This window comes from Diceros bicornis, chromosome 10, assembly GCF_020826845.1.
Source record: "Diceros bicornis minor isolate mBicDic1 chromosome 10, mDicBic1.mat.cur, whole genome shotgun sequence".
Taxonomy (NCBI): domain Eukaryota; kingdom Metazoa; phylum Chordata; class Mammalia; order Perissodactyla; family Rhinocerotidae; genus Diceros; species Diceros bicornis.
The window spans coordinates 20667483-20688507 of record NC_080749.1 but is presented as its reverse complement, the minus strand read 5'-3'; the positions used below and the strand labels follow the sequence as shown (position 1 = coordinate 20688507).

At 35.4% G+C, this 21025-nt stretch overlaps 1 protein-coding gene across 1 annotated transcript in view; it reads right to left on the bottom strand.

Moving 5' to 3' along the window:
• The window catches only part of RAB3GAP1 (RAB3 GTPase activating protein catalytic subunit 1), a 109865-nt gene extending 89214 nt beyond the window's left edge, over nt 1-20651 (bottom strand). The window contains exons 1-3 of the mRNA XM_058548869.1: nt 20610-20651; nt 20456-20511; nt 14923-14998 (exon numbers count right to left, since the gene is read on the bottom strand). Coding sequence (XP_058404852.1) covers nt 14923-14998; nt 20456-20511; nt 20610-20627 — 150 coding nt within the window. The 5' untranslated portion in view covers nt 20628-20651. The remainder of the gene's footprint in view (nt 1-14922; nt 14999-20455; nt 20512-20609) is intronic.
• Nucleotides 20652-21025: the final 374 nt, after the last annotated feature.

The window sequence follows — 21025 nt, the reverse complement described above, 5'->3', positions numbered from 1 at the left end:
CACATGATCTCATTTGTATGTAGAATCTAAAAAAAAACCCAAAAACTAAGCTCATAGACACAGAGAACAGACTGATGATTGGCAGTGGGTGGGGAATGGATGAAAAAGATCAAAAGGTACAAACTTCCAGTTATAAAATAAATAAGTCACAGGGATGTAACGTACAGCATGGTGACTATAGTTAATAATAGTGTACTGCATATTTGAAAGTTGCTAAGACAGGAGACCTTAAGTTCTCATCACAAGAAAAAAAACTTTCTAACCTATGTATAATGACGTATTGTGGTGATCATTTCACGATATATGTAAGTTATCAAATCATTAAGTTGCATACCTGAAACTAATATGCCAATTATATATCAATTATAAAAAAGGTATGTCTAATCATGGTCACTACTCAATTTAAAGCCATTTTATACAAAAAATATAACATTAGAACTGAACTCACTAGAACTAGAAATAGTTATTTATTAATTCTCTATACTTATAAGACTTCTCAAAGAGGGCTTCAAACTACTTTGTTGAATGGAATATATATATATATGTACGCTTTTTTTTTTTTTTTTTTTTGCTGAGGAAGATTCACCCTGAGCTAACATCTGTTGTCAATCTTCCTCCTTTTTTGCTTGAGGAAGAGTTATCCTGAGCTAACATCTGTTGCCAATCTTCCTCCTTTTTTGCTTGAGGAAGATTTGCCCTGAGCTAACATCTGTGCCAATCTTCCTCTATTTTGTATGCGAGTCACTGCCACAGCATGGCTGCGGAAGAGTGGTGTAGATCCACATCCAGGAACCAAACTCAGGCCACTGAAGCGAAGTACACCAAACTCAACCACTAGGCCACAGGGGCTGGCCCCTATGTATGCTTATTTTTGAGTGTAGATGATAAAGTTGTCTTCATGCCAAGAAAAAAACTAATATGCAGGAATAAAAGGAATAAAAGTACAAGAATAGCTAAGAAAAATTTGGAAAAAGAAAAATAATGGCAGGATATTTGTCCTAGCAGAATGTACAATAAATTTACAGTAATTAAAATAAAATGGCATATTTACAGGAACACACAATTTTCAGATTCCAGAAACAGACCCCACTATATATCGAACTTAGTATATGGTAAAGGGAGCATATTCAATAGATAGTTGAGAAAAAGTTGGCTATCCAATAGAAAGAAAAAAGATAAATCTCATTTCATTCACAAAAATTAATTCTAAGTAGATATCTAAATGTTATAAGAAAAAAAATCTGTCTTTAGAAGAATAAGTACTAAAAAATAGAGAAGCATATATTTATAATCTTAGGGTCATGAGGCCCTTTGTACATGAAATTTAGAAGTCAAAAAGGAAGAGACTACTTCAAAATATAAACTCTTCTTACTTTACACTATATATAAAAATTAACTCAAAATGTATAAAAAATCTAAACATAAGAGCTAAAACTATAAATCTCTTAGAAGAGAACACAGGGTAAAAGCTTCATGACACTGGACATGGCAACAATTTCTTGGACATGATGCCAAAAGCACAAGAGCAAAAGAAAAAAATAGATAAATCAGACTTCACTAAAATCAAAAACTTTTGTGCATCAAACGGCACTAGAGCAAAAAGGCAACCCACAGAATGGGAGAAAATATTTGCAAATCATACATCAGATAAGAGATTAATATCCAGAATACGTAAAGAACTCTTACAACTTACCAACAAACAACCCCATTAAAAAACGAGCAAAAGAGATCTCCAAAGCAGATATACAAATGGTCGATAAGCACAAGAAAAAATGCTCAACATCACTAATCATTTGGGTAACACAAATCAAAACCACTATAAGGTACCACTTGACACCCATTAGAATGGCTACCATCAAAAAAACCAGAAAACAACAAGTGTTGGTGTGGAAGACAAGAAATTGGAACCATTGTGCACTGCTGGTGGAAATTTAAAATCATACAGTGCTGTGGAAAACAATATGGCAGCTCTTCAAAATCTTGAAAATACAATTACCAATATGATCCAGCAATTCCACTTCTGGGTATCTACCCCAAAGAATTGAAAGCAGGGACTCAAACAGATATTTGCACACTCATGTTCATAACAGCATTATTTGCAATAGCCAAAAGGTAGAAGCAACCCAATTGTCCATCAACAGATGAATAACAGGATTAACAAAATGTAGTATACACATACCGTGGAATATTATTCAGCCTTAAAAAGGAATGAAGTTCTGACACATGCTACAACATGAATGAAACTTGAAGACATTATCCTAAGTGAAACAAGCCAGACACAAAAGGACAGATACTGTGTAATTCCTCTTATATGAGGTTGTTATTGTAATGGGGTCCAGAGTTTCAGGTTAGGATGATGAAAAAGGTCTGGATACAGATTATGGTAATCATTGCACAACAGTGTGAATGTACTTAACGCCACTGAACTATAGATTTAACAATGGTTAAAATGGCAGATTTTTATTTACAATTTTTATTATGTATTTTACTAAAACAAAAAATAAACTTTTGTAAGACAAAAAACACATTCAAATTAAAAGAAAAATGACAGACTGGGGAAATTATTACTAACACAGAGAGTTAACATTCATAAAAACATAAAAGTCCTTCTAGAATTCAGTAAGAAAGCAGAAAACTGGTCAGTGTATATAACAAGCAATTAAAAGGGAAATTCTAATATCTAATAAACATGAAGGAACACTCAATCTCACCATTGCTCGGGAAAACATAAGTAAAAATTAGTTTTAGTCTCTGTATATTGACAAAAAAATAATGAAAACAGTGTTGGAGGAGTGAGGAAATGGGTCCTTTCAGATACCATGTGTGGGGAGAGCATAAGTACATTCAATCACCTTGGTGGAAAACAAGGCTCTAGTTATCAAGAACAAAAGTCACATCCCCTTTGACCAGTAATCCTACTTTCAGAAATCTGTTATGGAAATATTCATACAAGTATGCAAATGTATGTACAATAATGCTTACTACCCCAGTATTATAACTCAAAAATTGGAAACTATTAAATATCTTTCACAGGAATATGCATAAACACATTATAATACGGTCATACATACAATGGACTACAATGCAAGCATTAAAATAATGAGATAGATGTCTATGTCCCATCTTGGGAATATGCCAACAAAATATAAAGTAAAAAAAAAAAAAAAAGGAAGTTATAGTACAAGACTTTTCTTTAAAGGTATAATGTGCACACATGGAATAGAATATCAAAGCTGTTAAAAGCTGTTAGTTTTGGAAAGTAGAAGGGTGAAAGAGAAGTGATTAGGAGGGACTATCACTTTTTTAATATATACATCATTTGATTTGGTTACACTCTTTTTGGAATTAAAGGTTGCTGTTTTTTTTTTTTTTTTTTTTTTGTGAGGAGATCAGCCCTGTGCTAACATCCGCCAATCCTCCTCTGTTTTTGCTGAGGAAGACTGGCCCTGGGCTAACATCCATGCCCATCTTCCTCCACTTTATATGGGACGCCACCACAGCATGGCTTGCCAAGCAGTGCGTTGGTGTGCACCCGGAATCCGAACCTGTGAACCCCAGGCCACTGCAGCGGAGCGCGTGCACTTAACCGCCTGCGCCACCAGGCCGGCCCCATTAAACTGTTTTTAAAAATTTTTAATAAAAGGATTTGGGGCTCAAAAGTAGAAAATGGAAAAGACAGGGAAAACAATTTCAGGGAAATGACTCCACAGGACAACCTTCTAGCCCATGTGACAGATATCTTGCCCCAAAATATTTCTCCATACAATCTAAAAATGTTTACTAACTTTTCTTACATTTTCCTAAAATTCCACAAGCATTCTTTTAAAAACTTGAAGATTAAATGGTGGAAAGGAATTCAGGCTAAGAGCCTAAAACCAGTTTCTGTGAAAAACTTCAGTCATTGTTAGGATAAGAAACTCTGCTTGGAAGGGTAACAATTTCAATCCATTTTTGTTTTTCCTTTAGTATGTTAGTAAAATATGAAACCAAAATAATTTTTTACAGGTCAAGTGATTATCATCCACTCAAATCTTTTTAAATAAATTAATAAAACTGCATTCTACTTAACCAAGTGAGATTAGCATTATACTTCGGAGTTGGGAGTAGAAACAGGAAACAAAGGAAAGTAATAATTTTCGAGCATTCAACATTTAAGGGTAGGGCTGGCTGGCAAAACTTGAGGCTCTGAGTCTCAAGGGCCAGGACACCAGGAATTAGTAAAAATCTAAGGAGGCAGAACGATATTAAGGACAAATTTCACTGAATTAAAAATTATTAGTCCTGTATGTGAGAATAAGCTATGGCTTCCACACAGACCTGTTGTCTCTATCATACAAACTGTCCCAAAAGTTCATGTTAAAGTAAGCCTTTGGATATGTATTCCACCAAAACAAAATGCATTAATTTTAAAAATAATAAACAAATGCATTCAAAATAAAATTTGAAATAGTAGCTTTTATTTAACCGTTTTTGAGTCACAGGCTCTTTGAAAGTATCTGATGAAAACTCTGAACCTATATTCATATATGTGAAAATTATGCATATTCACATTAAAAATTAAGCATCTATACAATTTAAAGAGACCCAAGATTCTGGGTTAAGAACTCCCATCAAACATGGTGGTGAAGTCCCTCTGTCTATAAAGAGCTATTTATCCTTTAAACTGGTTTAATTCTAATTCTAATAACATGATAAAACCTAACTTCCATTATAATTTTCTTAAACAACTGAGTTCAGAAATCTAATTTGGGATTAAAAGCCTGAATAGCTCCAAGTCGTCAGTTGTACATTTCATGAAGGGAGGAACAGAAAGAATACTGATAGCTGAGGGATGGATAAAATGACTACGGAGTAAAGAGGTAAAGGATTTAACAATGTAGAGGTGAGGGAAGGCATAGAGAAGGTTGTTTTGATAAACAAAAAATAGGGGAACAACTCCAGACCCACAGTCAGAACTATATAGATGTATGAATGAAAAAGGAATGAAACAAATAAATGAACGAAAGGAAGTAGTTGAAGAGCCTTTTATAACATGGCTCCAGAAATACGGAGAAAAATTTAACATTTTGTGTGCTACCCTGAAATCATATTTTAAACATTTCCCCTCTATGGAAAAATGCAATTAAAATTTTCTCCAGCCATTTTCACAAATGAATTTTTAGAAAATGACTCATTCATTAGACTTGCCAATTGTAGTATATACAAAATTTATTAGGAGGAAAAAAATCAAATTACTAAACCAAATTAAAGGAGAAAAGAGGAAAAAAATCACGAAGTCAAGGGAGGAAAAAATCAGAAAATAAAATCAATATGTAAAGAAAAGGGTTACTTACAAAACTAAATGCAGAGAAATTAAACTAAATAGTTACTTACTTTAAAATGTACCAGACTCTCGGGGAAAAAATACTTGCTACCTTTAGTAAAATGCCACCATCATCATATTTTAACAAAAACCTCAAGCAACTAAATATAATCTGCACGTCGTATATCTTACGCAAAGGGAACACAACAAGTTCAGGGAGTTAATCAGGTATTCTGGGGAGTCAATCAGCAAACATTTACTGAGCACATACCAGGCAATGTGCTATGCATATGTAATAAATGAATTAGCAAACTTATTAATAATAGTATTGGGTCACAGCCTCTCCCTCTATGCTGGAGGAAAAAAAAAAAAGGTAAGCGTTATAGCAATAGAGATTTAATTGCCAAATCTCCCATAAACAATTACAGCTTTGTTAATTTATTTTTTGCTAAAAATATTTTTTGTGGCATTTGTTGTAACAAAACGTGATTTATACCAAGCCCAGTGGTAAAATTTAAGTTAGGATATCGTTTAATGAAATTCAGTATGACCAGCTCACATAGCAGGTTTATGTCAGTTCTTTAGAATTACATTGTAGAGAGATTTTATTACAATAAGTAATATCTAAAATAAGTGAATAAAAGGTTTTGGCTAGACCCTTTTTGTTTGTTCCTTTAGAAAGATTTTTGTGTAGTTCTATTTGTTTTAGTGGCATATGTCCTATACCAAATTAAAGTTCAAAATGAAATTCATGATGTATTTTGAAAATTTTACTTATCATACTGAAAGAATATTGTGCTGTAACTAAATGGCAAGCAAAAAATATTTAAAAGTATACAAAAGAAAATAAGAACTAGGAAATAATAGAACTAAATATGTCTGAAGAGACCTCTCATCTATCTCAGATTAAACCTGAGGTTTTTCAGCCAGAATATATCAAACTTTATTTTTCCCCCAGCTGATGCAAAGTTTTTAACTTCTAGGAGCTCTAAGGAAACAATGAATCATTTTTATAGCAAAAAGTTAAGTAATTCTATTTGTTTATATTCTACTCTACTTAAGAAAATATTTTAGAGCCTCTGGTGAATACTTTTAAGAGAGGCGACAACAGTAGGTAACACTAATTGAGATGGCCCAATCTCACAAAGGGAATAAGCAAAAGAACTAGAATTCCAACACAAGCAGTATGATGTTAGGGCCCATACTCTTCATCACCATGCTATGCTGTCTCTTAAAGATATCTTCTCCCATTTTCTATTACAATAAAAACTTTAACACAATAACAACAAAGAACTCCCAAAACTTCCAATTTGAAAGAATAGAAAATATGACAAAATACTGATTTTTTTCCTTTTGTATAATATCCAAAAAAGCTACAGACACTATGGTTACTACAGTTATGTGTTGCTTAACAACAGGGATACATTCTGAGAAATGGGTCGCTAGGCAATTTTGTTGTTGTCAAACATCATAAAGTGTACTTACACAAATCTAGATGGTATAGCCTGCTACACACCTAGGCTATATGGTACTAATTTCATGGGACCACCGTTGTACATGCAGTCCATCGTTGACCAAAATGCCCTTACATAGCACACGACTGTATCTAAAGGAAAAATTAAAATGAAGGAAAAACACAGACCATAAACTTTATCTTAAATAATCCTATTCCTAAAAATGTTATAGGCTGCTCAATGTTGCTTTCATTTTCATTTACTTCATTTCAGAAACACTGTATTCTCACCAGTGACTGATCAACTGTCTAGTTTCTGAACACTTTAGCTTTAAAAAAATGTCTACTCCCCAACTCTAATGATCTATCAAACACTTAAATGTTCTGAGAGAATGCAAATAAAGTAATCTAAATTGTTTCCAATGTTTGTATCAGTCCCAAGCTTGACCTACTGTTATAATTTAGCTTAGGAAGTTTCTCACACAAGAGAAAACCTATAATTCAAATTTATTTTATATTTGCCATATGAACTTTAAGTACGGAAGTAAATATCGTTCCAACCTACTGAGTGGGTGTAAAAAGTCTGAACTCACTTCAATACTATTATAGTCTTTATTCTTCTATTAATATTCTAAAGTTAATGTTTCTTCTTCCATAAATTTTTCAGTGAGGTAAGAGTCAGTCACTGACTAAACAGTTCTCTTACCAGATCATGTCATACCTAAGCTTAACATCTCATAAAAAGTACCTATAATTTTTGCTGGCTACATAGAATCATAAAATTACAAGGTTAAAAAGAATTTAAAAGGTCATTTCTTTAATTTCCCTGCCTGCAAGTAGGATCATACTCATACCACCAAGACTTTTATCTATTTTATTAAGCCCAAGCCCCTAAAATTTCAAAATGTGCCTTACAAACCTATTCTAGTACTTTCTCTATGTAATTTTACATTTACTTAAATCTCTGAAACCAAAAAGAGCAGAGTAAACTAGAAACAACATCGGGTTTGAAGGCAAGCATGATCTAGGTATAATCCTGCTCAAACCAACTACTGGCAGTATAACCTTGGGCAAATTACTACAATCACCCAAAGCCTCATTTCTTATCCATAAAATGGGTAATACTTCATCACTGAAATTGTCTAAGGATTAAGTTAACAGGCACAGTCCCAATTATACTGCATGGTACCACAGTTATTGCTCAGTAACTGACATTTCCTCCTCTCTTAAAATCATTTCCCAGCACTTCAAGGTCTGGTATGGTAAAGTAGCTTGGTCAGATTAACAACCCTTCAGATAAAAATTATAAGATCTGGACAAAAACCACACAATTTTTCAAGGCTCTGAAGGGTGACCAAATGAAGGCAGAAACTAGACAGTTTATCTATGAAAAAAAGAAACTATGGCTGACGAGATTTGCATGTTTATATCTTTTTGTCTAAGACAGCAGTTCTTAAACTTTTTTGCCTTAAGACTCCTTTACACTCTCAAAAATTACTGAAGGCTCCATATTAGAAATTAAAAAGGAAAAAATTATAAATTTTTAAATTCATTTAAAATAATAGTGAACTTATCACGTTAAATAAATTTCTAACAATATATTCCAGAACAAACAAAAATATCAATGAGAGGCCAGCACTGTTTTACATTTTGTAAATCTCTTTAATGTATAGTTTAAAAAAAAACATTAATTGGATTCTCATATCTGCACCTTCATTCAACCTCTGCAATCCATTTTTCTGGCTGCAGTATATGAAGAAAATTGGCCTTATATACATAATGCAGTTGGAAAAGGCAGGCCCTTGTCAACCTTTGAAAGGTTCTCAGAGACCAACAGGGTCCTCAGACCACATCATGAGAAATACTGATCTAAGGGCACTCTAATCTGTGTACAACTCAAGGGCTGCAGAATGATGGAGCTTTACTGGATTTAGGCAACAGACAAAACAAAGTTCAAAGATGGCAGGGAAGTTCTAAAGTTGAAGCAGAAATTCTTAAAGGGAAGAAGCCCTTTAAGGGGAGGTAAGGCCCAAAATTGCATATAAACTCTGCACCAAATCTTGGCTATCTGCTAAACCATGCATGTGCAGTGGAGGTCCAGGGCACAGTCAACAAAGAAGAAGAATGAGAGAAAACCTTTCAGCTGCTGTCCCCACTGAGAAGAGAATGGAATTTTAATCTAGTCAAGTGAACTGCTTGCTAGAACAAAAAATACTCTTCAGAGGAACACAACAGAATCGCGTCTCTTTAAAACACAAGCATAAAATTAAGAAATTAGTGGATACACACACAAAAGAAAAAACAAATAAAAAAACCAGGAAAACGTGACCTACACTCAAGATAATACATTCAACAGAAGCCAACCCCCAAGAAGGCCTAGGTGTTACAAATGGCTTTAGATTAGCTATAATAAATATGCTCAAGGACTAAAGGAGGGCCGGCCCCGTGGCTTAGCGGTTAAGTGCGTGCGCTCTGCTGCTGGCGGCCCGGGTTCGGATCCCGGGCGCACGCTGACGCGCCACTTCTCTGGCCATGCTGAGGCCGCGTCCCACATACAGCAACTAGAAGGATGTGCAGCTATGACATACAACTATCTACTGGGGCTTTGGGGGGGGAAATAAATAAATAAATAAAATTAAAAGGACTAAAGGAAAATATTTTCAAAACAAATTTAGAGATGAGCAACTTCAGAGAACTGGAAATTATAAAAATACCCAAACAGAAATTCTGGACCTAAAAAGTGCAATAACTCAATTGGAAAATATATCAGGCGGGCTTAACATCAAATTGGAGATAGCAGAAGAAAGAGTAAATGAACTCAAAGATAAATGAAGAGAAATTATCTGAGAGAAAAAAAGAAAGACTGAGGACAGCTGAGCCTCAGGCAGTACTAAGAGGTCAAATATAACTTAAGTCACAGAAAAAGAGTAGGAAATGGGGCAGAAAAATATTTGAAGAATAATGGCCAAAACTTTCCTAATCTGGTGAAAAACAAAAAATTTACATATCCAATATTAACAAACCTAAGCAGGAAAAATATAAAGAAAATACATTTATGCACATCATAGTTAGACGACTTAAATAAAAAGATAAAGAAAAAAATCATGAAAGCAGCCAGAGAGAAAAACATCAGAATAGAACAAATATACAAATGACACCTAACTTCTCATCAGAAACTACAGAGAGCAGAAGAAAATGGAACTATATCTTTAAAGAAGTGGGAAAAATAAATGTCAAGCCAGAATTCTTCAGTAAAACTATCCTTCAAAAACAAGTTAAATAAAGATATTTTTAGATTAAAAAAAAAAAAACTTAATTTGTAGCCAGCCAAAAGCATGGCAATTCTTCAAAAAATAAAAAAAAGAATTATCATATGATCCAGCAATTCCACTTCTGGGTCTATACCCCAAGAACTGAAAGCAGGGACTCAAACAGATATCTGTATAACCATGTTCACAGCAGCCTTATTCACAATAGCTAAAAAGTGGAAACAATCCAGGTGTCCATCAACAGATAAATGAATGGATTAACAAAATGTGGTATATATACACAATAGAATATTATTCAGTATTAAAAAGGAATGAAATTCTGACACATTCTACAACATGGATGAACCCTGAAGACACTATGCTAAGTGAAATAAGCCACACACAAAAGGACAAATACTGTATGATATCACTTGATTCATAGAACAGAAACAGAATAGCAGTTACCAGGAGTTTGGAGGAGGGGAGAGAAAGCTATTGTTTAATGAGAACGGAGTTTCAGTTGCTTCAACAATGTGAACGTAGTTAATGCCACTTAATTTTACACATAAAAATTGTTAAAATGGTCAATCTTATGTATATTTTACTACAATAAAAAAATTTTTTAAATCAACATAATTTACCATATTCAGAGAATAAAAAAGAAAAACCATATGATTATCTCAATAGATATAGAAAATAAGACTTGAATAAATTAAACACTCATTCATGATAAAAAAAAAAAACTTTCAGCAAACTAAGAAAAGAATTTCTTCAGTCTTATAAAGGACCTACAGTTCTTTGTGTTGAAGCACTGAACATTTCCCTTCTACCACTGTGAAGAAGGTAAGTATATCTACTCTCAACAGTTCTATCCCACATTTTACTGAAGGTCCTCATTAGTGCAATAACAGTAAGAAATAAAAGGCAAAAAAACTGAAAAAGAAGTAAAACTGTCCCTATTTGCAGGCAACATGATTATGAGTGTAAAAAATGCAAAAGAATTAACAAAAAGATTAACAATCTTAACATTTAGCCAGGTCTCAAGATCCAAAGTCAACATACAAAATTCTATCGTATTCTATTCGCTAGCAAGAAACAACTAGAAAATAAAATTAAAAAACAATCCCATTTACAACTACATGCAACATAAAATACTTAGTAATAAATTTGACAAAAAATTTTGCAAGACCTCCACCAAAAACTATAAAACGTTGCTGAGAAAAATTAAAGACAACTTAAATAAATGGAGAGATGTGCCATGGTCATGACTGGAAGCTTCAAGATTGTCAAAATGTCACTTCTCCCCAAAGTAATCTATAAACTCAACACAATCCCAAATCATAGTGTCAACATAATCATAATCATTTTTATAGAAACTGACAAGCTTATCCTAAAATTCATAATGGAAAAATAAAGGACCTAGAATAAACAAAACAATCTTGAGAAAACAACAAAAGCTAAAGAAGTTACACTAACTTCAGGACTTACTATAAAGCTATTCAATGGTTCTCAAATAGGGGCAGTTTTCCCCTAAGGGGACATTTGGGAATGTCTAGATACATTTCTGGTTGTCACCATCAGGAAGGTGCTACTGGCATCTTCTAAGTAGAGGCCACGGATACTACTAAATATTCAATACTGCATTAGATAGCCCCACAACAATCTGATTCAAAATTTCAATAGTGCCAAGGTTGGAAAACCCTAAACCACAGTAGTCAAGACAATGTGATACTGACATCAGGATAGTGAAATAGATCAATGGAACAGAATACAGATTCCAGAAGGTGACCCCCTAGGTCAACTGTCTGACAGAGGCAATAAAGCAATTCAATGGAGAAAAAGGTGTTTTCAACAGAAGGTTCTAGAACAGCATATCCATATGTAAAACAATTAAACCTTGATCTCCACCTCACACCATATACAAATATTAGTTGCAAATGGCCCACAGACCTAAATAAAAGCTAAAATGATAAAGTTTCTTCTAGAAGAAAACATAAAAAGAATATCTTCACAACCTAACAAACTATCTGAGAAAAGACTTAAAAGCAGAAAAAATAATAGAACTAAAAAACCTCTAATAAAAACACAATTTAAAATATGGACAAAAACTGGAACAGACATTTCACAAAAAGGACATACAAATTGCTAAGAAGCACATGAAAAAGTGGTCAATACCAATAATCATCACAGAAATACAAATTAAAACCAGAATGAGAAATACAAATTAATTCCACAAACTACATACCCATTAGGATGACTAAAATTTATAAGACTGAAAACAACCAATTGTTAGTAAGAATGTGGAGCCACCCAAACTCTCATATATTGCTTGTGGGTTGGTAAAATGGTACAAAAACCTTCAGCAGTTTCTTATAAAGTTAAGCATACACCTATCCCACGACCACTCCTAGATCTTTACCCAAGAGAAATAAAAACATATGTCTACAAAAGGCTTCATACAAGAATGTTCTGCTTTTTATTCATAACAGCCAGTATGTCTGTCAAGAAGTGAAACAAACTGTGGTATATTCATACAACAGAGTACTACTCTGCAATAAAAAGAAATACAGTCAAGCATGGCTTAAAGATGGGACTACATTCTGAGATATGCATCATTACGTGATTTTGGCGTTGCGTGAACATCACAGAGTGTATTTACAAAAATCTAAATGGTATAGCCTACTACACATCTGGCCTATACAGTACTGATCTTATGGGACCACCATTGTTGACCAAAATATTATGTGCACATAACCTTACTAATAAATGCAACAACCTAGAATAATGTCACAAATATTACGTAAAAGAAGCAGGCACAAAGAATATATACTGTATGATACCATATATATGAAATTCTAGAGCAGGCAAAAGTAATCTACGGTTTAAAAGAAAAGATCAGCAGATACCTGGGGGGATGGGTGAGGAGCAAAGGGATTAACTGGAAAGGGTCACTAGAGATCTTTCTGGGGTGACAGAAATCTCCAGTATCTTAAGAGTGTTACACTGATGTAAACATTCATCAAAATTAAGCAGTTTTATGCATTACAATGTATGTAAATGTATCAAAAAAACGCCCTATTAAAAAAATCTAGTGGGGGGTGGGGAGTTGGAGTACTACTGAAACAAGAAATGGCAAATACTATCATTGAAAGGGGACAATGGGCACATGGGGGTTCATTATACTATTCTGTTTACTTCATAAAGCCTTTTAAAAAATAATTTCTCTTAATTCCCCCTCAGTGGAGGAAGAGAACTGGTAATTGCTGTCCTTCACAGAAATTAAAATCTCTTATTAAGGCATTCTCTAAACTTTCTTTCACATGCTAATAATCCCTGTTCTTTACACTTTCTTTAATCTCATTCGTCTTAGTTATAGCTCACCTTGAAAACTGTTCCTGTTTTCCAGATCTTGTTTATTTACTACCAATTATGGAAAGAAAAGAGCTGGAGAGAGCTAACACTCCTTTAGCCCCTACTACATGCCTGGCAATATGCTACCTACTTTTAATACATTACCCAACTTACATCCCAAAATTGAATTTAGCATCTAAAATTTTAATCTTATTTGTTTACTTACTTATTACTTCTCTCCCTCATGAGAATTTATGTTTAACAGCAACATGGATTTTATCTTGTTCACTATTTCTTCAAATCTGGCACACAGCAGATACTCAGTAAATATGTATAAATCAAAGAATTAAGGAATATAATATCAGAGCTCAAAAATACTCAGTTTAGCTCTCTTTTTGGCAGTGCAAATCATTTCCCACTCCAGTTATATCCAGTTTGTTTTGCCTTTAATCTTATTGGCATCTATATCAATTACTGTTATGTGTTTGTTTCAAGTGGAATAGGATGATCTGTGTTTGAGAACCTCACATTTTCTCTTTATTCAAAAATGTAATCAGAAAAATATTTTAAAATAGTAAATCAATTTACTCTATATATTTCACCATATCTTTAAATGATGTGTGACTTCTATATGTAGTGTTACTTTTTCTGCTCTTATTCATACAGATAAAGAAGAAAATCCTAACACTTGGATAGTCTCAAATTCTGTTATCATCATAAAGCTGAAAAACTCTAGCAAATATTGAGAATTGAGAGTTCCTTACAGAGGAGTAAACTGCAGTTAATAAGAGATTTATAATAAAAATTTGATCAATTTTACTTCAAAACAACTTATCTAACAAACAAAACATCCACATAAGCCTAAAATCAAATTGTTAGTTACTTTCAGTGAAATATAGAAAATCTAAGTTTGTTGTCAGGGTACATTCTTCAGTAAACATTCATAAACATTCAGTTTATGAGTAAAACCACCAATACCTTAGAGTATAATTAGAGTTCCACCTCAATTTTGAATAATGTTTTCATTCTTAAACATCCTTAAAACATCCATAGGTCAAAAAAAATGGGGGGGGCACAAATATTATTAGTAAATATAAATATTATAAATATATTATTAAAATATAAAAATTGAGTAAAATAGCTGGTAAAAACAGCAAGTTGGTTAAGACCAAGATTTTTCCTCATTAGCCGAGCAAAATACTCTACCATGAAGTTGGTAATTGCAGTGTTTCTTTAACAAAATTAAAAACTTTGAAAATAGATTTTCTAACACTCTAAGGGAAAAGGCAAGAGAGAAGTAAACATCAGGAGAAAGAGAAATAAAATCACCCACAAAGAATGACATTATACACATAAAATTTTATTATTTAAAAAACAGTTCACAAATGTCTTACATATATCGTTTGCTACAGATTCAAAACCAACTTCTTCCAGATGCCATTTTATGTTCACAGATTATACACAACTTTAAAAAACACTTAATTCAAATTTACCAAATGCAGCAAAGGGCTTAAAAATAAAGTTTCAAAGTAAATACTCATTTAGAGACACCAGCAAATAGATCTGACCTTTTCAAGCGGCTTTCCCAAAGAGTTTCCAATCAGTTTCCAGTCATTCAAGACTTCTTCAACTTTGGAAATAAACCTAGGAAGGAGCAAAAAAACTTTCTAAATATGTAAATAGCACATTTTTTACTACTGTTATACAATTTCTTAAAAAATGTATTTTTTATATTTAACATTTCTATCAGAGAAGGCTAAGTTTAGCATTGTTAGTCTAATATGGACGTGGAATAAAAGTGGAAATAATCTTCTTTAGCCCAAGAATTCTTAGATTTTGATTTTTTTAAGTCTACTGCTTACCCAACAAAGGCATTCTGCCTTCTATAAAATATAAATTAACGGGGACCAGTCCGGTGGCGTAGCAGTTAAGTTTGCGTGTTCCACTTCAGCGGCCCGGGGTTCACAGGTTCAGATCCCGAGCACCAACCGAGGCAAAACTCGTCAAGCCACCCTGTGGCGGCACCCTATATAAAGTAGAGGAAGATGGGCACGGATGTTAGCCCAGGGCCAATCTTCCTCAGCAAAAAGAGGAGGATTGGCATCGGATGTTAGCTCAGGGCTAGTCTTCCTCATACACACACACACAATACATATATGTGTGTATATATATACATAAATTAAGAATTAATAAATCTCTCTATATTAAAATGAACATAACAAATTTGGGACAGAAGTAAAAACTGACAGACTAAAATGACACCACTAAAGATAATTATGAAACTGATAGGCTTTTCCCTACCCTCAAAATTATTGATCTATTTAAATTAACTTTTCCTTTTTTTTAAAAAGATTTTATTTATTTATTTTTTCCCCCCAAAGCCCCAGTAGATAGTTGTATGTCATAGCTGCACATCCTTCTAGTTGATGTATGTGGGACGCGGCCTCAGCATGGCCGGAGAGGTGGTCCGTCGGTGCGCGCCCGGGATCCGAACCCGGGCCGCCAGCAGCAGAGTGCGTGCACTTAACCGCTAAGCCACGGGGCCGTTCCTAAATTAACTTTTCCTTTAAAGATATTTAGGAATTCCCTGATTTGCCTTCCTCTCCCCCCAGAAAAGAAAACATTATTTGGGAACTTCGCTCATTAAAATAAAACAAGTTTCAACGGACAGCTAGCAAGAAACTGCAAGTAGATTTGTCAGCTTTAAGGAATAACTGACAGATTTTAAGACTATTCACAACCTAATCTTTAAGTCTACTAATCAAGCAGACCTATTAAAAAGAGAATGAATTTTGGCTAGTAACATGCTCAATATAAGCAAATGAAAACTCAAATCTCAGTGGTGGTGTTAAAGACACATTAAAAGACACTTTCAGAAGACTTGTTATTACTCTAAGAAGCTGGCTTTTTATGTAAGCATGATGCAATCTAACAGCAGCATCACTCTCCCATAACACCTACGTAGTGTGGCTAGAGTACCTGAGTTAATTCTAATCAAAATATATTCAAAGGCATTAGGTTTTTAATTCTGTGACATTATAAATTAACATTTACATTTATGTTCTAAGATAGTAATGATAGTAATGATAAATCAGAGTTTTTATGATTCAACTGAACCTTCTAATTAATTCCTCTTTAAAAGTAAAGGCAGTTATTAATTAACATACTAATTCATTTTGGGAGGTTTCAGTCAAAAGGCAATGAATTATCAGTTTTGAAAGTGAGTGCTTCAAAAACAAATTAACATGTTAACAAAAAAATAAATAATAATTTAAAATGTATTCACAGGGCCGGTCCAGTGGCTTAGTGGTTAGGTGCCCGCGCTCCGCTGCTGGCGGCCCGGGTTCGGATCCCGGGCGCACACCGACGCACCGCTTCTCCAGCCACGCTGAGGCCGCGTCCCACATACAGCAACTAGAAGGATGTGCAGCTATGACATACAACTATCTACTGGGGCTTTGGGGGGAAAAAAATTAATTAATTAAAAAATAAATAAATAAAATAAATAAAATGCATTCATAGGGGCCGGTCCTGTGGCGTAGCGGTTAAGTGGGCGCACCCTGCTGCTGGCGGCCCGGGTTCAGATCCCAGGCGTGCACCGACACACCGCTTGTCAGGCAAGGCTGTGGCAGCATCCCATACAAAGTGGAGGAAGATTGGCACGGATGTTAGCCCAGGGCCAGTCTTCCTCAGCAAGAAAAAAGAGGAGGAGGATTGGCATGGATGTTAACTGAGGGCTGATCTTCCTCACACACACACACACTCTAAATAAATTAATTAATTAAAAGAAATAAAATAAAATGTAGCCATATGAGCAAAAATCTGCAAGGGAAATGTACATTGCATTTATAAAGGTAAAAAATTGGAAGCTACCTTAATGCCCAACTGTAGCAAACAGTTGTAAATTAATGGTATAACCATTCAATGGACTAATATGCACCCATTAAAAATCATGTTTTGGGCCCTGTGGTATAGTGGTTAAGTCTGGCACACTCCGTTTGGAGGCTCAGGTTTGTGGGTTCGGATCATAGGCGCGGACCTACACTACTCTTTAGCCATGCTGTGGTGGCGACCCACATACAAAGTAGAAGACGACTGGCACAGATGTTAGCTCAGGGCTAATCTTCCTCAAGAAAAAAAAAGAGGGAAGATTGGCAACAGATGTTAGCTCAGGGCAAATCTTAGCCAGTCTAGAATTCAGGTTTCCTGCCCCTCAGAGTCAGGTCAGGTTTACGGCTGGTCTTTAAAAAAAGAAAAACCATGTTCTGAAAACCACTTGAGGAAACATTCATACATTAAATGAAAAAAGAGAAGCTACAGAAGTAAGTATTAATATGGTTTGATACAAAAAGTTTACATCACACACACACAGATCAGAAGGAATCTTCCCAAAATATTAATAGTAGCTATCTCCTGGTGGTAGGATTACAGGTGATTTTCTTTTCTTTTTTATTCTACTATGAGGTATTATTATTATAATAAAAATAATTTAAAATGACCTAGCTTTCACAGTAAAAGAAGGACTATCTTAAAATAATTATTGCATGAACTCTATCAGTACTAGCTAAAAGAGAAAAATAGGACTCTATCCTCAAAGTATTGAGATTTCACTAGAAAAATGTAATAATTTTATCCCTGAAAGCTCTCCAGATCTCAGCTGAAGGGTCATTTCCTCTGACTCCTCATTCTATAATAGGTTCCTTGTTATATGCTCTTACAAGACCAGGTTTCTTTCCCTTGCCAGCTCCTATTTCAATTGTAATTACAGACTCATTTGTATTACTTAATTCATGTCTGTTTCTTCCATTAGACTGTACATTCAGGAAGAGCAAAAATCATCTGTTTTTACTGACCACCACATCCCTAATGCTCTGGATTGTGCTCGACACATGGGCACTCAATAAATATTTCTTCAATGGACAAACGATAAAAAGAGTTATGGGCTTCTACTCACTCCTCACAATAAACTATCTGTATGGCTCATAACATACTGACAAAAACTTTCATTCAAACATTAAACTCAAGGTTTAAGAGACTCCAAAGTTTTACCTTTTCCCAGGAATTGTAAAACACTAGTTTCGCTCTGGAAACAAGAGCATAAAAGCCAAAAAACAAATTTCCTACTTTGTGGTAGATCTCATAATTGTGTTAACAATTATTTCCGAATAAAGAATTAAAGGATTTAATATTCCACTTCAGGATTTTTAAATATTTAACTAGGGGAAAGTGATCGTTTTTCCAGTCAATACTCTGATGTTTCCTCACCGACACCCTCCAAGATTCAGGTTACATTTTTCTAACTACCTTCAAGACAGTGAGGTATTATTCTAAATTCAACAGGTCTAAAACTGCACTCTTCTCACTTTGCCACTTTCATATCTTCATTCTTTGAGGCAAGAAACTGCAGTTTCATGTTTGGTTCTTTGTACTTTTACACTTCATCAAGCACATCTATCTAAACCTTTGAAGTGTCTTACAACCCTCCCTCCTATCCTCATTTTCTCTCATCTCGAAATCACCAACCTAACTATGGACCAAAGTAGGTCACTCGCCTTCATTTTGCCTCATCTCTTGAAACAACTCTCACCATATCACTTTGCCATTCTAAAATCAAGGGTCTCTCACTATTGTTCTTTAATGGTTCTTTCTAAGCAAGGTGTCCTGATCAGCAGCATCTGCATCACCTGGGAACTTGTTAGAAATGCAAATTTTGCGGTCCACCTCAGACGTAATGGAAAGTATGATTCTGATGCACAATGAAGATGGAGAATCACTGGTCTTAAAACACTGAATCTAAAGATTCCTTTACTCAGCTTTGGAAGCTGCCCATAACCTGGTCCTATCTTCCTTAATAATCTTATTTATTTCCTTTCAATGGACAGACTTCACTCCAGTAAAGACATTTCTTCCTGGAGTCCCAAAAGTTCATTTTTAACCTGTCTCTTCTCACGTCAGTAACTTCTCATGTCTAACCAACTACTTCCCACTTTCAAGGCCCAACTCATTTCCTATCTTTTCTGTGAAAATATCTCCAACAATTGTAATCCACAACAATATCATCCTTATTTAAACTACTATTTTTATAGTTAGTACCACTTGACTTACAATTTAACTATTTGCTGTTTTGTTTTGTTTGTTTAAACATATGGATTGAGATTTTTGTTTTTTGTTCTCTTCCATTAGTGTAATTCTGGATACAAAGTACTTGCTCAATAAAGCGTTGCCAGTGTAGTTACGTCTCACCAACTTTTCTTTTCTGCAGGGTATCACAGGTCAAATTATTATTCCAGCAAGGATCTTTTACATTTTCCTAGGTCAACCAATGACATGACATCCACAGATTTTGTCTCCCAACCAGAAAGATAATAAAACGTTGCAACAAACTAACCCCTGACCACAACACCCAGAAACTGAAGGGTCTCTGAGCCACCGAACAGAATACTTCTCATCTAAGCTATCACTCCTCCACAAACTTGGCTTTCAACTAATTTCAATGACACAACGATTTCACTCAGCTGTTCAATGGAGTTTGATAGGCACAGAAAGCCTGGGCACATGACCCACTGAAATGCAACAACTTGAATCAAAGCGTTCCAAAGCCATATGCAGACTATTTTAAAAGGTTATTCTAAAAGACAGGATGGAGATGGTGGGAGTGTGGCAGATGGACAACCACCAATGCTCTGAAGGCCTCCTCCTAAGAAGGATATACCGACGTATACAGGAGGAAAAAAAGCACTGCGAAATTTACTGCTTAGAATAACAAAGAGTTAAACGGAAACGAAAAGTGGAACGGAAGTGGTAGCCACGGAAATTGTAAATGCGAGTGGGCAACAACCAAGGTCTAAGGAAAGTGGCCTGAGAGTAAACAAAACTTTTTCTGAGAGCCGGAGTCTCAGGGCTTGGCTGACGGGGGCGAGCTGGGGCTTGTCAGACGCCAGACGCAGAAGAGGCCTGCAAGCTGACCAGAGAGGGGAGGAGGCGGAGGCCTGCGGGCCCAGGAGTCTTAACAGGCGTCACAGGTGGACCGTCTATGTTGGGGAAGCCGCGGGGGGACGCCGGGGCCCGAGGCACCCGTAACCAACGACACGACTCACTCACCTTTCCCATTCCGAGGCAGTGGTGAAGTCCGTGATCTCAAACACCTCGGACTCGGGCTGCGGGAAAGGGAAGGAAAGAAAGAGATTGAGTCTCGGGGCGCTGACGTGGAGGAGCGAACTTAGAGACAGGGATAGATAAGGAGAAAACACTTCACCTCACTATCGGCCGCCATCTTGAGGAGCGCCGGGGCGGGCTCTAGGGCTGCCGGGAAGGAGAGCGGGAGGGCGAGGGGAGGAGGAACAGGAGGGCGGAGGGCAGGCGGGGGCGGGGCCTCCGCGCGGCCCCGCCCCCGGAGGCACCGCCCCCTGTTAGTGTGTCCGGCTTGGAAAAGTCTTCTTAGGCAAAAATCATTAGATGAAAAAAAAAATGCTTTAAGTTTGAAATTTCCCTGTAACGAATTCAGAAAAGGAACAGAAGAAAGGAGATAAGACAAGGCCCTATATTCCTGTGGATAAGATTGTATTAAAAAACCTAAAGCACATTGAGTTTTCATTCAACCTCTATTTATTGATTGCAAGGCACTGAGCTAGGTGCTGTAACATCCACCCTCCCTCATCCCCCCTTAAAGAA